This window comes from Anarrhichthys ocellatus, unplaced genomic scaffold (assembly GCF_004355925.1).
Source record: "Anarrhichthys ocellatus isolate YVR2014 unplaced genomic scaffold, GSC_Weel_1.0 scaffold6, whole genome shotgun sequence".
Lineage (NCBI taxonomy): Eukaryota > Metazoa > Chordata > Actinopteri > Perciformes > Anarhichadidae > Anarrhichthys > Anarrhichthys ocellatus.
The window spans coordinates 249,089-266,145 of record NW_022280036.1 but is presented as its reverse complement, the minus strand read 5'-3'; the positions used below and the strand labels follow the sequence as shown (position 1 = coordinate 266,145).

General features: G+C 40.6%; 1 protein-coding gene across 1 annotated transcript; it reads left to right on the top strand.

Annotated features, from left to right (window-relative positions):
* Nucleotides 1-7,305: 7,305 nt before the first annotated feature.
* On the top strand, nt 7,306-14,119 carry LOC116383125 (E3 ubiquitin-protein ligase MARCH3-like). The gene is made up of 5 exons (XM_031846705.1): nt 7,306-7,377; nt 8,966-9,174; nt 10,676-10,904; nt 12,780-12,986; nt 13,916-14,119. The coding sequence occupies exons 2-5, from the start codon at nt 8,990-8,992 to the stop codon at nt 14,072-14,074; spliced, it is 780 nt and encodes a 259-aa protein (XP_031702565.1). The 5' UTR covers nt 7,306-7,377; nt 8,966-8,989; the 3' UTR covers nt 14,075-14,119.
* The last annotated feature ends 2,938 nt before the right edge of the window (nt 14,120-17,057 follow it).

The following is a 17,057-nucleotide window of genomic DNA, read 5'->3' as shown; positions in this document are numbered from 1 at the left end:
TGTGTGTGTGTGTGTGTGTGTGTGTGTGTGTGTGTGTGTGTGTGTGTATAGGTGTGTTTTTTAACATCTCTTTTTTTAATTTTTCCCTACTTCTATCACTTATCTTGTGCATTAATTAGAGGAGACTGTCTGGAAGGACTGTTATCCCCATTCAACCCTGTTTCCTGCAAAATTATGCTCCCATACAACTGAACTACATTCTCAATTACTTTTTGAGTGTGTTTCTCCCGTATTACGTCAGCAGTTCTAAAAGTGTGGTTAATGTTTAATAGATTCAAAACAAAAACATAACAAAATTACTTGGTTGGATTTACTAATCGTCATGTTTTGGGTGGGTGTGCGCCTCTTTGTTTATCCACGGCTAATCTCGCATTCTCATGCAGCAAACTGCATCATATTTTGGGGGCCCCGTTATGCTGCATGCTCAAGGACCTCCCATGGTTGCTGTGACTCACACTCTCTCATAAGACCTTTTTACCTGTGTTCTACTGCCACTGACTGCCTGCTCCTCACACACTACTCTGAGCTGCTATTGATAACTCAGCTGAGGGCTTAACCTACCTCCAGCCACTACTCTGTGGCCAGAGACACAGTTGGCTAACAGCTAACGGAACTACCAGTAAAGACACTGCTAACTACCCATCAGCCGCTTAAACTTTCTCACTGTTATAGGTTTTCTTGGATGGTGTGTTTGGCTAACCGCTAACAGCTAATGGACCTACCAGTGCACACAATGCTGTACCTCGCCACCACTCAGCCGGTGCCAAGTGGGCAGACAGCTTGGTGAGTTTACCTTTATGTATTGGAACCATGGTATGAAATGTATTATAGGATAACTTCGAGCCCATCGCTTGTATGAAGTTACATCGCCTCTTGTTTTTGAGTTGGAATGAAGTGTTTTTGAAGACACTTACAGCACTGGTTGTATTCATTCAGTCACACAATACAGCAGTGGTTGTTGCAGACACACCTGGTGGAAATCTACTGACAGAGATGGGCAAAAATATATCAAAATGTATTTTGATACAAAATACAAAATACCCCTCAAATAAATGTATTAAAATAAAATACAAAATACTGGTGCCAGAAAATGTAAGAAAATACAATACATGTATTTTCTATTTAAAATATAGGAAATACTTTTTTCTGGATTTTCCGTTTTCTCACAATTTGGTATGGCAGAGCATTCAGGTTTGGGCTATATAATGGACACAAAGCTCTGGTGAAGCCCACAAAAAGGAAGAACAGTCACAGAATGTCTGTGTAACTAAGCAAAGATATTAAAAGACAACAACTTGATTGATTATGTATGTATATATTTTTATCAATGGGACTTAACAGCCCATAAACTTCAACAAGAAAATATTCATCACATATGAATAGCATCACGCATTAGGCCTATGTATACTATAAAAGCAAAATAGAGAATTAAAACCAGTTGTACACAGGTAAAGAGCCTAAATAAATTACTGTACATCAAGTTCTGCACAGAAGAATTAATAAGAATAAAAGGTAAATAGTAAATCAATACAAAAGCGAACAGGTAACTTAACAAGTGAGTAGCCTACTTACTTCTCTTTTACTGTACCTTGGCCAGTGGCATGGTAGCCTACTCATTTCTCTCTTACATTGGCCAGTGGCATGGTAGGCCACATAGTTCTATATTACAGTTAAGTGTCTCATACAGGTTCACAATGACATCTTTATGACATAATAATCCTTCCATTTTGGTTCTTGAGACCCAACCATTGAGTAGCCAGTTTAGTTGCCTTTAAGAACAACTAACTTTTCAAATATTTCTGGTGTTAACCGCCTCCTGTGCGGATGGAATATTATTCCTGCAAACGAGAACAGTCTCTCAACCGGAGCTGAAGAGGGGAGGGTTGTGTTAAATCGAACAAAAAGGAGCTTGATAAGTGGGTACTGCTGAAGAGAAAGCAGGTCTTTTCTGGTGTCCTCCAGGTTATAACTTGTAATACAGTGCAAGATTAGATGGTCAGACGTCTCTTGATAAGGTTATCATGAACATACAAGCTCCCAATCTCCCTCTTCCTATATAGCTAGCTACTCGACTGATAAGTTAACTTGCTAAACACTGGCTATGCACTAGCCTAGACAGCATGCTAGCGTCATTAGCATGTTAGCATCGATCACTAGCTTGATATTATAACCATCACCATGTATATACAATAGGCTATGTAGCCAGACCCAGACATAAATTATACATCAAGCTAGTTGACATCTGTCACACTCAGACAATCAGACAATCCGTTGAATTTGAAGATCTGAAGACTGAACTCGTGAACTGTTTTTTGATTCGTGGAGAAAGTATTTTGAGCATTTTAAATACAAAATTACTCCACTCTAAAGTATTTTGTTACAAATTACATTCGATTTTTATCGGCCCGATCAAATACAAATTACAAAATACTCAAAAGTAATTGAAATACGTATTTGAAATACAAGTAATAGAAATACTGCCCATCTGTGTCTACTGAGGGCACTCTTCTAAATAAATATGTACTTATTTTATTGACATAAATCTGAGGCCAGAATCAATACTTAGAGCATGCATACATTAGCTGTTCAAAATAGATACTTTAACCAATAATAAAGGTAACCAGTAGATAATGTGCTACTTAACCAGTCAGCTGTATGCCATTTGAAGACCTCATTGAGATAGTGACGCTACGCAAGTCCTAAACGGATCTTATTCAAACTTCAAATTTGATCATAATCTGGAGATCACAATTGATTTTGTTGTTATCTCAAGATCACAATCTTTGTTATTTCAACATTATGAGATTATTCATTTGTTATCACAAGAATTATTGTTCATCGTCATCGTCAAATCATCCGACGGTACAAATGTATAACTAACCTAACCCTAACCCAAAGCCAACATGGTGACGTTAGCGTAAGGATAAACATGTAGCTACGTTCTGTTTTCAAAATAAGGTTTTAACAAGGTGTACAAAATACATATATGGAAATGAGATTACATGGATTATAGTCACTTATAGTATAACATGTCTTGTTGACAAGGGCACATACAAAATACATACAGTATATGAAAATGTATTAAATGAATTATATTCACCCGAATCTTTGTGCACCTAAAAAAATAACTAGATTCTGAGGGAAACCACTTTATTGTTGGATTTTTGGTTTCTGGAAAAAATTACTGATACATTTGTGTTGAAGACATCTCAGACTACATTCAGACACAAAATCAAGAACTTTATCAATTCAGAGATTTTCCAAAGTAAAGGTCCAACATTTCTATCACGAGATAGCTAAATCTTCTTCAGATCTGAAGTCATATCAGTATTTCAAGCAACACAAAAATCAAAGAATACAGACATTTTTCTCACAATTTTGTGGTATTTTGTTTTTAATTTATAAGGGACAGAGGCAATATGTTTATGCTTTTAGTGAATATAGTCCAGTTAATATTATTTTCATATGTATTTTGTATATACCCTTGTTGGTATCTCCAAGGAGCAGGTGTTGCAGTATCTTTATCATGATTATAATGGCGTACAGGTAGAGCATAAAGCACATATGAGATGTCCAGACAGCTTCCAACAGTGCTTTTGTCCACTATCGATCCAGGCCGAGGCACACGCTGGGTTAATATCTTTTAATGGCTGTTAGGGGACCTGATGAAGTGAGGGATCGATAGACTGGAAAGTGGCCCCTCGCTTTTCGCAGGATTAGAGAGGGCCCCAATCCCATCTAACAAAATGCAAATGTGGAGGTGGATAAATTGTACACTGACCCAAACAGACCTTGACTAAATCCCAGACACAACATCAGCCGACCTAGACCTGCAGCCAGAGGCAGCCTCAAACAGGCCTGCTGCACCCAGCAGCGGCCACAGAGAGGACAGGAAGTGGCTTTCCTCCAGAGGGGCGTGTCGGGGCCCTGTGTTATATCTTTTCATCCAGCGTCTGGGGCTCTGCACACTGCTGTACCGTCAGTGTCAAAGGAATTACCCACCCTCTCAGTCTGTTCATGAAGGAATCCCCAATGATGTGTGTTCCCTCTGGGCTTTGTGAGGAGCAGCCTGGGAATGAATAACAGACAGGATTAGAGGCAAAGAGAGAGACAGAGAGGGACGGGTGCTCTGCCAGTCTGAGAGAGTCGTTCTTTCTCCCTTTTTATCTGAGCTTATGTGTAGAAAGGGAGAACAGACTATATATATGAATGGAAGGGCTTCCTTTACAACACAGGCTTAAATCTGAACCTACACCACACAGACATGTGTGGTGTAACATTAAAAAGCAGTTGATTTCCTGATCTAAAATAATTATTATTATTATATTTTTACAATAACCCAAATTATTTTGCATTACAGTCTTACTTTTGTCAGGGCTGATAGGTGTAAACATCATTGGTGTAGTTTCAGAGGTACATGCTGTTGTAATCATCGGAGTGAGACAGGCCAACCAAGACTTCAATAAATCAATGTGTCGTTACCAGCCAGTGAAGCAGGATGTACAGCACTGCTCTCTCTGAACTCTGAATAGTTTGAAATAACAAACTTTGTAAGTAAAACCCTTTCAAGAGAAAAACCAGCGGGGAGAACAATGTCCAGGGCAGCTCAACTGATGGATGATGATTAAAACATTTCTTTGTGTATAAAATCCTGTTAAGTTTATTATTGAGTGAACCCAGAACAAAGCACACAGACTCTGACTGCAGGTAAAAAGGTCTATTGCAAACTTGCTGGGTGTTCCAATACCCATACTACAATATTATTTAGTATGCACGAAAAATATTTATTATGTCTGCATAGTATGTCTAATGCAGTATGCCAAGAACCAGAACGTTCTACTTCATCCGAATGCATTTTGCAGTACACAAGCCAGCATGCTTTTCTGACTATTCTGTCCCACAATCCTTAGCGCAGCAGATATGAGCAAGAGGGTCAAAGTCAAAGGTGACGTTAGGTGATGAATGTCACAATAGAATGCTACTGCATGACACAGTAGGTACTTTGTGAGGGCAACTGCAGTACGTAGAGCAAAAAGAAAAAGGTTTGCAGTGATAATGATAGATAGGCTCGGCAGAGGGTGAGTGTTCTTGGGGCTGATCCAGTCGCTGAATTGCAGGAAACAAGGAGCTGTGTTTGTCAGCTGAGAGTGAGCAGAGAGGCAGGACACTGGGGATCCAGAACAGCAGACTGGCAGCAGCAGTTTAATCTGAGCACAAGGAGATAAAACTACAGAATACCAAAAAAAAATACCTTCTGAGGCCTGCAACGTAGCTACCAACGTTGTGTATGGAAAGTTCTGGCAAGGACTTGGAGGAAAGTCAGGGTTGATAAAATGCAGGAGCCAGAGTAGCTATGCCCACACAGGGAGACCACAGGAAACACAAGGAAAGGTAGGAGAGGCACACACCATGACAGATCCATAGTAAAAGAGCAGCCAGAAGGGCAGCAGACATTCATGGATGTTAAAATCAAAACAAGGCATAACAAAAGTGAGAAGATCAGAGAATTCTTTGATAAATACAAAGTTTGATTTTGTGTGGGTGTAGATAAAAACACAAAGTAAACGGGCCTCGCCATTTATCATAAAACCAAGCGATTCAATTGAGGAAATGTTTTCAAGAGAGTACGGGGAACTTTTTAGATTTGAGCCACTACACCACCATGCCGCCCTTTTACAAACAAGTAAACAAGGACGAATGACAGTAAAGCCCAGTGTCTTGGTAGTGTTCATCTTACACATCACACTGTTGCATTATCTGTCATTTTTTTTGTGTATTCCTTTTTTAATTTAATACAACAGAAAGAACACCCTACCACTGCCAACAACAGCAACAACCGCATTCATTATAATAATAATGATGATGATAACCTTTACAAAGAATGTAGAGCAAAGCACTCACACAAACAGGAGAATTATGAAACACTTTGAGTTTAGTTAGTTGTGCTGAGTGTAGAACCGGTTGATTTCAATATATGTTTTATTCATATCATCAGGTGTGTGGATTAGTTTTATTGCCCGTAAGTAAGTTTTTACATTTTTGCATGTTTATCTGACCTGCTGTGCACTGACCAAAAGACTCTCACATTCGCTAAGAATCTAATTATTTCATCTATAATTAGTGACGATTTCCACGGTTCCTCCATATGAAACCTGCAACATTGTATACTGCATGCAATAGAGTGATGCAGGAACGGATCACAAAACCCTTAAATGAGTCAGCGTTTTTGCAATTCCAGTTTCCTCATCTCAAAGTCCATGTTTTTTTTCTAACAAGTTCTTGGTTTGATGCCTGAAATAAGTTCTGTGGTTAACAGAAGCGTAGGAGACGGTCATGTTTTGTTCTACAATATAAGACAGTAAATACCACTCTCGTACATTTTTAGGCTTTTACGTGTCTTAAAAAAGTTGGTTGCTAACAAGCCTACTTGTATATACTCACGCTAATGCCACCGTGGTTCATTTATGGCCTGACATTAGTTTTTTATATCTGCCGATTGTATTCACGATTCAAAAATCATAAAACTGGTGTTCATTATCTTGCTAAAGAAAATACGAAACTATCATAAACTTCTGTTTGACACGGAGCATATTTTCTGCAGTAATCCAAAATCCAATAGAAAAATCACATAGGCTTTAATTTGATTCATGCAGCTCTATATTATACAGTATGTTCCTTCCTAATATTTATCAGAAAGGTTCACCGCAGGTTGGAGCAGAGTTTGAAAAATCTCCAGTTTTGTTATGACTGTAGTTCTGGGGGATCTGAGTGGAACTGAAAACAACACAGTGTGTGCACGGCATCTTTACAAACAAGCCAAAGGTCATTCAAATCAGTTCCTAAGAGGACATTGAAGGTTTTGTACTTTGTTTCTCTGTTTGGCCACACTTGCCATCAGATTTCCATCCCAGCAAGACTACTGATACTGATTGGGGTATAAATCACAGAGTGTCCTCCACAGACATATGTGGCAAACACCAACCACAACAACATCAACACAGCCTCATGTCCCTCCTCATCTGTGGTAGGGCCTTGGTCCTCCACCAGCCTTTATTACCACGGGAGCTTGGAGGCCGGTGAAAGGCTCGCTCTGCTGCCTGGTAGCCCCCTAACAGGATTAAGGGGGCGATACGGTGAGGTGCTGCTCCCGCTTAGTGTAACTCACTCTGATGTGATTTCCATTTGTTTGGCCTGGCCCTTACTTTCCCCTCCGTCTAATCCCTCACTATTCTCACCGCCGTCAAGCTACGCTAATCTGCTGGCAGGCTTTAGGAGGAGAAGCTTCCACACACAGACTCTGATAAACAGACGGGAAGGGCTGCTTTTTACTGTACAGGAGCATACACCAACAGAGTGTTTGTGGACATCCAGCTGTTGGTAAGCCTACTGAAATTGACTTGTTAGGTGTTGTTTGAAGCCTATTGGCTTATTGTATGTGTGATAGGCTCTGCTCTGAAACAGCTCCGTGTTGTGTTTCTTGAGTCACTGCTTGGGCTGCTGCGTTTGTGGTAAACAGGAACTTGCCATGAACAGAGTTTGATATCATGCATGTTTATGAGTCTTGTTGTTTCAAACACTGATGTAGAAGATGACAAAAGTTCTGGTACATATTTTATGGGCGGGAGGCACCTTTCTGTTGCATTAGACACAGATAAGTACATTTACAGTTCAAATCTACATTGTAGAATTTCTGGCTATTATGAGTCCTAAAAATCTAATTTTCCTTATAAAGTGATTAACGTTACGTTTTCAGTAGAAATTCCAGAAATGATTGGCTGCATTAGAATAGAATTAAGAACAATGAGAATTAGAAAGTTTATTTTTATTGGATTTTGATTGCATTAAAGCTGTAAAAATAATACAGAAATATTACTCCCCTTTAAAGTTGTTATGGCTAACATGTTCATGCTCAAAAACCTGTTGAGTGAATTTTCTGGATTTTCAGCTACATGCTCCACTATTTTTCCACAGCAAGTGTGTGTCTGTGCTGTTTGCTGAGATGAGGATTATGGGAGCAGGGAGAGAGGAACAATACAGTAAAGTTACAGGCCGTAAAAAAACGGAGGGTTGCTACTTTTGTTTGCGTCTAGTTTATAGAGTTGAATGGATAAACTGTTGTTTGCCAAGAAATACTTGAAGCACATAACAACCCCCAAAAATGTCTACATTTTCAGTGTTTAGTGTACGGATCAAACCAACAGGATGCAGTGCGTTAACGAGTGAGCCTTAGAGGGGTTGGTAGGTGTTTTCTTTTCACATGGGACAGATCCAGCCATTCTTCTAAGCTAGGCTAACCACATCCAGGAAGCACAGACATCGATTTCCTCACTCTCAAAAAGAAAGTTGATAAGCATATTTTCTAAAATTTTAAAACATTGATTTGAACCGCATCTTAGAGTGTCATATACTGTTTTTCAGGGAAAGTTTAAGTTAGGAATTTAAGGTACTGAAAATGAAAATGATTTGGCATCAGTACTGGCACCTGCATCACAAGGGGGGAATTGTGCCTATGGTAATAACTATCACTTAGTGTTGATATTATCTCTCTCTGGCTTAAATGATGTGTAATTATTATCACTTTTCGCAGTAGAATGTTAGTAGTTTCCTGCCTACAGCAGACAATGCAAATCTGAACTCATTCAGGACTTTAATGACTTGATCAATGACTGGACAGTAGAAAGCCTAAGTTCTGGGTAGGACAGTTCTCACTTGTCTGCACAACATTTGATTACATTTTTTATACCTATATGTACAGTATATATACATATATATATACACTATATATATATATATATATATATATATATATATATATATATATAAAATGCCAAGTATATATTTTGGATTTCAACATATATATTTTTCCACATCCATTTAGTAAATGTGTAAAAATAGTGTTGTCTAAGTGTTAGCTTTGCCATAACATGATGAATGGTACGATAAACCTGTGTTTGTCTGCTAACAGAAGTGATGCTCCTGACATGAGTGAATGGCCCCTCATATAGCAGACATGACAGCAGAGGAACTCCCCGTCCCATGGGTGTCCAGCCCTGTGGGGGAGGTGAAGTTAATGCCTGAGATCGGGCTGGAGGAGGGACTCAACAGCTGCAACCAAGAAGTAACACACTGTCACATAGACACGCCTGGTGAGGAATGTTCAACAATCACCGACAGGTAACACAAGAGTTGTATCTCTTCTGCTCTAGGTTGATAGAAAGATTGACTGCATCCCTATGCAAAATATCTCTGGGAAAGTATGTATGCATTCTGTCTTAAAGGGACAGTGTGTAGGATTTGGTGGCACCTAGCAGTGTGATTGCCACCAACTGAAGATTGGTTTTGAACTGGTTTATGTAATACTTTTGAATTTGTCTGTACTGGCCCTCATTTCAACAAATTCAAACAGAATAGGGTTGGTGGTTGATGTTCTCACTCCCAACTCATCGAATACTAATGCTTGGTCAGTGGCCCTCTGTTCAAACTGATACCCCTCTCGTGTCAGTTTTGAATGAGTGAATATGCATCGTGTCTTTTCAAAGTAAAGTTCCATGTTTACAGAAAACGTATAGTTTATGCTTGTTATATGCATACAGTCTCGAATGTGGGGCAGGTTTTTGTCTGTCCGTGCACATCCAACGTTTTCTAACTCCGACAATGGGTGGAGAAGGTAGAAAACTTTGAGGAGTTTCGAGAATGTTGGTTCGCCAAGAGCAGAAACCGCATAAAGTATAAAAGATCTATACGCTTCCCTCCAACGATTCGGCTTCAGCTCATTTCTGGGCAACCGTCCTTGCAGAAAGTTTACCCAGGGCTTTACATTGAGCTAGTGCATCTCATACAGACGCTAAAGGTGCCTCAGTGCAACGATATCAGATGCTAACCCAATCACTGACAAAGCTTGTTTCTCAGATATTAAAACTTAAAATGGGCTTGAATCCATTTCAGTGAATGTTAGGTTTTTATTCCCTGCTCTGTAAATTACAGAGTTATACAAAACAAGTTTATTACAGGATTCATTGTGTTGCATAGAGGACTGGCTATTTACAACTTCAATAGATTTGAATTTAAAGGTGTTATTACTATTATCATTTACTATGAGGGCACAAAATAAGTGACTATTGACACAAAACTGTTGTGGAAGGAAGAGGAAGGAATACTTTGGTTTGTTCTGTTTTTACTTACTATATGACTTACTATATATATATATATATATATATATACTTACTTGTGTTCAGTCGGTATATCATAGCGTCTTGATGTATTTTGAAGTAAATATTTCTCTCCTTATAAAATAAGATTTGCAACACATGGATAGATGTGTGTATTTGTGGCCATGTGTGTGTGTACTTGGTCTTGGGGATTTTAACATCTTAGTATTGTGCTTTTGTTTTGTTGAAAGGGTTGTATTTCCACATCAAGTGTCAATGGATGTATCATCTGCTTGTGGAGGAATTATATTGAGAAAGGACGCTGCTCAGTGCATGCTCCACCAGGTGCTCTTGGGACCTCAAGGGGTGACCCTGTCAATTAGAATTGAATCCAGTGATGGGCCCCCTGTTAGGGTCAAATTGGAGGCCTTGAGTGTTTCTGTTCAGGGTCAATGACATGGAAATCTCTGAGAAGGCTTCTTACAGAGCTACCATCACAACACTAGTAAGGTAAATGTTAAAAAGAGATCCTGTCTCTTTCTGTGTGCCCATCTGTGCAGGGAGGAGCCATTTTGTAGGATCTGCCATGAAGGCAGGGCCTCAGGGGAGCTGCTGTCCCCCTGCGAGTGCTGTGGTAGCCTGGCCATGGTGCACCGGGCCTGCCTGGAGCACTGGCTCACCGCCTCCAACAGCAGCCACTGTGAACTCTGCCACCACCAGTTTGCACTGGAGCGCCTACCAAAGCCCCTTATTGAGGTAGGCCCTTGCCATACACAGCATTGTCCTTGTCTGACCATGGAGCTCATTAACACTTTATTTGTCATATTTAGATATCGGTCTATGACATCTTTGAGATGTCTTCCTCCGCCCCATATACAATGAGCAATGACCAATATATCAAAACCCACCCATGATGAATAAAAGAGGCGTGACACACAGCTGGAAAGATCTCAAATTACAGCGGGACGCTACAAACTGTACCTGTTCATTTTGTTTTCATGAGCTGTAGTTATTGAAGATGATCAAACTTTCTGCACTGTTTGTGAAGTGTGTGGTAAAGTGCAGATCTAACCGCATTCCTTAACGACAATTCACCTTGATATTACTTAGTTTTATATTGAATGTAGGCTACAACCAATTCAACTACTATAACTGTAACATTATGTTCACAAGTGCAAACAGCTGTTGTCGTCATATATTTATATACAGTATATATATACATATATATATATATAGGAGAGGAATCAAGAATGTACAAACTGGGGAATAAGAGAGGATGAGCCCTGCTGTCTTCCTGTTGGAGGACATGCGGTCATGAGGTCAGTTGGACCTGCTTGTACCCCTAAAGCCACTTAGCATGAGAGCCAGATTAGAAGGCGTTTCCTCCCCTCGCTGCTCTGTATTAGTGGCCTTGTCGTCTTCCTGCTGCATGTGTGGTCACAGCCAGTAATCTGCTGATTAAGCACCATGCTCTCCACCAGGCTTTAACCTGGTGAACAGCATAAGCCTGCTGTCAGGCAATGCTGGACACATGCGCTCACATGCACAGAAACACATGCACAATACATTACATTACTAATATAGCAGAATGTGTCTGTTCTCAAGGGTGTTAAGACGTTTCTATCTGAGTCTATCTGAACAGCAGGCCGTGCACACATGGAACACATGGCGTGGGTGTGTGCAGATAGAGTCCTGTTGGCCTTGTTGCACCTGTTTGGGTCGGACCTTTATCATCTAATACATGGGCTTGGTGACCTTACTTCCACCCACCTTCAACTTGAGCACAAGTTTAATCAGTCATGAAAACAGCTGTTCTTTTTCTTCTTTAGAATATTGTGTATTTAAGCTTGGTCATCATACAAAACCATACTCACTGCAGCTCCCTTGTACTGTAATTATTGGACTCCGGACGTCAGTATGATAAATTTAAAAAAAAACGGCATATACTTCACCCACGAATCCTTGTGCAATAATTTTTGCAATATATTTAATAGGCCATCACTAATTTTTCGTTTCCACATTTATGTTTAAAATAACGTCAATTTGAATAGCTTGTATGCATGATTATCATGCTATTGACAGACTGTTGATATTGGCATTGGTATCAGTTGACACGGTATGTTTATAAATGGCAGTGGCACAGCCGCCCTACTCACTGTACCTTGCACGTTTAAAATAAAAACATGAATATTTGAACCTGTGTTTTATTTGAATAGCTTAGTATGGAATGCACAATAACATGGTATGTTTATACATGACACTAGGCCCAGTTTAATATAAAACACAATTGTATACAATATATATAGTAGGGGATCCCTGCTCCATCTCTCTATCAGTTTGGGGGTCGTTGGCCTGAAAAACATTGAAGACCCCTGATCTAGAGTCTTTGGCATTTCCATTTGTAGCATAAATATTGACTATGAACACATATGCAATGTATTTATTGTCAATACTCATATGTGCAACAGTATCAGACAAGACATGCTTGCCAGATACCATACTTTCCACCCCAGCTGATCTATACGTACATCCACATTTCGGTCGAATAGCCCCACCCACACCGTGCGTACCGTCATGATCCTGGGTTGTACTTTAATAACCAGCCTTCACTCTTTTCCTTCTTCCCCCCAGTGGTTGTGTTCTCCATCCGTGCAGCAGCAGAGGACGACGCTGTGTGGCGATGCAGTGTGTTTCCTGTTCATTACACCACTGGCCAGCCTGTCAGGATGGCTGTGTGTTCAGGGAGCCATGGACCTCTACTACACCAACGGCATGGAGGCCCTGGGGCTACTGGTCCTCACGTTGGCCCTCTTCAGCATATACGTCTTCTGGACACTGGTACGTTCAGGGTCTATATTCGTCATTCAGTCAGTACATCGTTTTGCTTATTTTACCCTCCGTAACTTTAAATGCAATCCAGCCTTGTGTAAAAGGATGTTGGCAATAAGTCACTGCAGCCCCTTTCTTATTCCATAGTCATTTGATTTGGTTAACATAAAAATGTTGGTTAGCAGCTTCAACTTACTAGGTTTTTTTTAAAAACCACCCATCAAATAATTAGCTTAAAATTACAAATAAATCTCAAAAAAATGAAAACTTGAACTTTCAGAGGGGAAGTGCATTCTTGACCTTTGGGAACATAGTTTCAAGCTCAGCCACTTACAAGCTTTTCCCAGGCTTTTAATCTACATCACATGGTCTTCATCAGCCAATGGCGTTGACTCAGTTGTCATCCCATGACAACTATAGACCTAATAAATCATTTCAAATGCATGGTCCGGCTCGACTCAACTCACTTTTGGTACCAGGTCCTTTTCATGTATTATTTTGTAACATCTACATGACTCATTGTGAATCTTTTTAGTCTGCACATCATTGATGTATGTGTACAGCACAATTTTGCATGCTGCCAATTAAAAAAAATCTGGGTTGAGTGAATAAAAGAATGCAGCCTCTAATGATGTTAGCTTGGCTATTTCAAAATCACGGGTATGTGCAGGATGTCTCATGCCACACTGGTGACTATTCTTTCTGACCAATCAGTGGTCTGCAGTGTTTTAACTCCACCTTCTAGTATTGGCTCAGCTCGTTTGGAACCTCGATCAAGGTGGTAATAAAAAAAAAAAGTACCAGGTACTATCTACACACAACTTTAGTCAATGGAAAAGTGAAAAAGGTTGAGTAGAAGTATTTAACTTTGGTCACATCACATTTGACCATAAACCTTTACCAGCTGTACTGAAACGTGATGCGTATTTGTTTCTCAGGTATCTGTGCGCTACCATATGAATTTGTTCCACACGTGGAAGAAGACCAACAAGACAGTGCGATTGCAGATTCCCTTGCCTGCCCACAGCACACCTACCCAACAAACCCTGCTCATAAACACCTCCTGCAAAGGCACCAACAAGGAGACTATGGTGTAGACTACAGTCTACAACACTGCACATACCTCATATACAGTGGGTACGGAAAGTATTCAGACCCCTTTAAATTTTTCACTCTTTGTTTCATTGCAGCCATTTGCTAAAATCAAAAAAGTTCATTTTATTTCTCATTAATGTACACTCAGCACCCCATCTTGACAGAAAAAACAGAAATGTAGAAATCTTTGCAAATTTAAAAAGAAAAACTGAAATATCACATGGTCATAAGTATTCAGACCCTTTGCTCAGTATTGAGTAGAAGCACCCTTTTGAGCTAGTACAGCCGTGAGTCTTCTTGGGAATGATGCAACAAGTTTTTCACACCTGGATTTGGGGATCCTCTGCCATTCTTCCTTGCAGATCCTCTCCAGTTCCATCAGGTTGGATGGTGAACGTTGGTGGACAGCCATTTTCAGGTCTCTCCAGAGATGCTCAATTGGGTTTAGGTCAGGGCTCTGGCTGGGCCAGTCAAGAATGGTCACAGAGTTGTTCCGAAGCCACTCCTTTGTTATTTTAGCTGTGTGCTTAGGGTCATTGTCTTGTTGGAAGGTGAACCTTCGGCCCAGTCGGAGGTCCAGAGCACTCTGGAAGAGGTTTTCTTCCAGGACATCTCTGTACTTGGCCGCATTCATCTTTCCTTCAATTGCAACCAGTCGTCCTGTCCCTGCAGCTGAAAAACACCCCCATAGCATGATGCTGCCACCACCATGTTTCACTGTTGGGATTGTATTGGGCAGGTGATGAGCAGTGCCTGGTTTTCTCCACACATACCACTTAGAATTAATGCCAAAAAGTTCAATCTCAGTCTCATCAGACCAGAGAATCTTATTTCTCATAGTCTGGGAGTCCTTCATGTGTTTTTTGGCAAACTCTATGCGGGCTTTCATATGTCTTGCACTGAGGAGAGGCTTCTGTCGGGCCACTCTGCCATAAAGCCCCGACTGGTGCAGGGCTGCAGCGATAGTTGACTTTGTGGAACTTTCTCCCATCTCCCTACTGCATCTCTGGAGCTCAGCCACAGTGATCTTTGGGTTCTTGTTTACCTCTCTCACCAAGGCTCTTCTTCCACGATTGCTCAGTTTGGCTGGACGGCCAGGTCTAGGAAGAGTTCTGGTCTTCTCAAACTTCTTCCATTTAAGGATTATGGAGGCCACTGTGCTCTTAGGAACCTTGAGTGCTGCAGAAATTCTTTTGCAACCTTGGCCAGATCTGTGCCTTGCCACAATTCTGTCTCTGAGCTCCTTGGGCAGTTCCTTCAACCTCATGATTCTCATTTGCTCTGACATGCACTGTGAGCTGTAAGGTCTTATACAGACAGGTGTGTGCCTTTCCTAATCAAGTCCAATCAGTTTAATCAAACACAGCTGGACTCCAATGAAGGAGTAGAACCATCTCAAGGAAGATCAGAAGAAATGGACAGCATGTGAGTTAAATACAAGTGTCACAGCAAAGGGTCTGAATACTTATGACCATGTGATGTCAGTTTTTCTTTTTTAATAAAATTGCAAAAATTTCTACATTTGTTTTTTTCTGTCAAGATGGGGTGCCGAGTGTACATTAATGAGAAATGAACTTTTGATTTTAGCAAATGGCTGCAATGAAACAAAGAGTGAAAAATTTAAAGGGGTCTGAATACTTTCCGTACCCACTGTAAACGCAGGCTGGATGAACACCACTTCACTAACACACTGTCGGTTATTACATTACAGCCTCCAGTATGCAACATGTATGAATGGAGCCCCGGGGCCTGAACCACAAGGTGTATGGGATGGCCAGCTAGCTTTGGGCTTCAAGGGATGTTTTAGTGGGGTTGTTTCATAGACTGTATATAGGAAGTGGACGTAGTCTTCATGACGTCACCCATTGGTTCTTGGACTGACGTTTTGAAGCCTCGAGTCCTGCATTTTGGCCGTCGTCATCTTGGCTTTTTTTCAGCCAGTGACCAGAAGTGACAGTATTTGGAATGCAGAGGAGTGACTTCGAGACGCTGTATACAGCTCTGGTAGCGACCTGTCAATCACAAGGTAGCCCCGCCCTAAAGCATACTTTGCTTTATGGTCCATTTCACTCTTAATAGGACCATAATTTACTAAATGAACATCACACTGTATTGAAGAAGACTTGAAACTAGAGACTGAGACCATAAACTCATGTTTACTGAGGTAATAAATCAAGCGAGAAGTACAGTTATTTTCTCATAGACTTCTATACAACCAGAGGAGTCGCCCCCTGGTAGACACTAGAGAGAATGCACGTTTTAAGACACTTCCATATTGGCTTCACTCTTCAGAACCGGAGGTTGCTGCCTGGGTTGTATGAGGTACAATAGCCAAACTGGTTATAACTAGTGTAAAACCTACAGTAGACGGCAGTCGGCATGCCCCCAGTTCGGGAGTACAGCAGCAAAATGTATTTTAGCCAGCTGAAAATAAAGGAAAGAATCAATATTTTAAGCTAAAGCTACATCTGAAATATTTGCACTGCTTAACCTTTCCTTCAGAACTGACGGCACAAGATTTTTGACAAAAACAGTAATTTTACCTCACAGAACACGGGAGTCGCTGATCGGTTAGTTTTTATGCGACTTTGGTGAATACGAACTAACTCTTTAAAAACACCAAGTTGGACATTTTCCCAATGGTTTCTAGAGTGTCGTCTTTTACTCTAGCTGTGCGACTATATTTCACCACCATGAATCAAGTACTCTACTCATTGTTCTGATGAAGAAGCTCCTCAGGATCCACGATGTTCGGCTCAGTGGAGCTAGGGCAACTTTGGTATCGTTCAAACTGGACCCTACTTTACCCTATTTGTGAATCAAACTGACTAATCATTTCTTAAAACTGGTCCAGTATTGAGCGAGAGCGCAAAAACCAGCTGCCACTCACGGGCTGCAGATTTAGGGCAAACTGGCACCATCATTTACATCCACCTAAATTGCTTGTTTTTTTCATTACAGGCTCTGAATGATAATATAATTGTT

What these genes read in the sequence shown, in the direction of transcription:
- LOC116383125 (XM_031846705.1), top strand. Translation starts at nt 8,990, where the DNA reads ATGGCCCCTCATATAGCAGACATGACAGCAGAGGAACTCCCCGTCCCA. An exon ending in TACCAAAGCCCCTTATTGAG is followed by an intron (nt 10,905 to 12,779) that starts GTAGGCCCTTGC and finishes TCTTCCCCCCAG; the next exon opens with TGGTTGTGTTCTCCATCCGT. An exon ending in TATACGTCTTCTGGACACTG is followed by an intron (nt 12,987 to 13,915) that starts GTACGTTCAGGG and finishes TTTGTTTCTCAG; the next exon opens with GTATCTGTGCGCTACCATAT.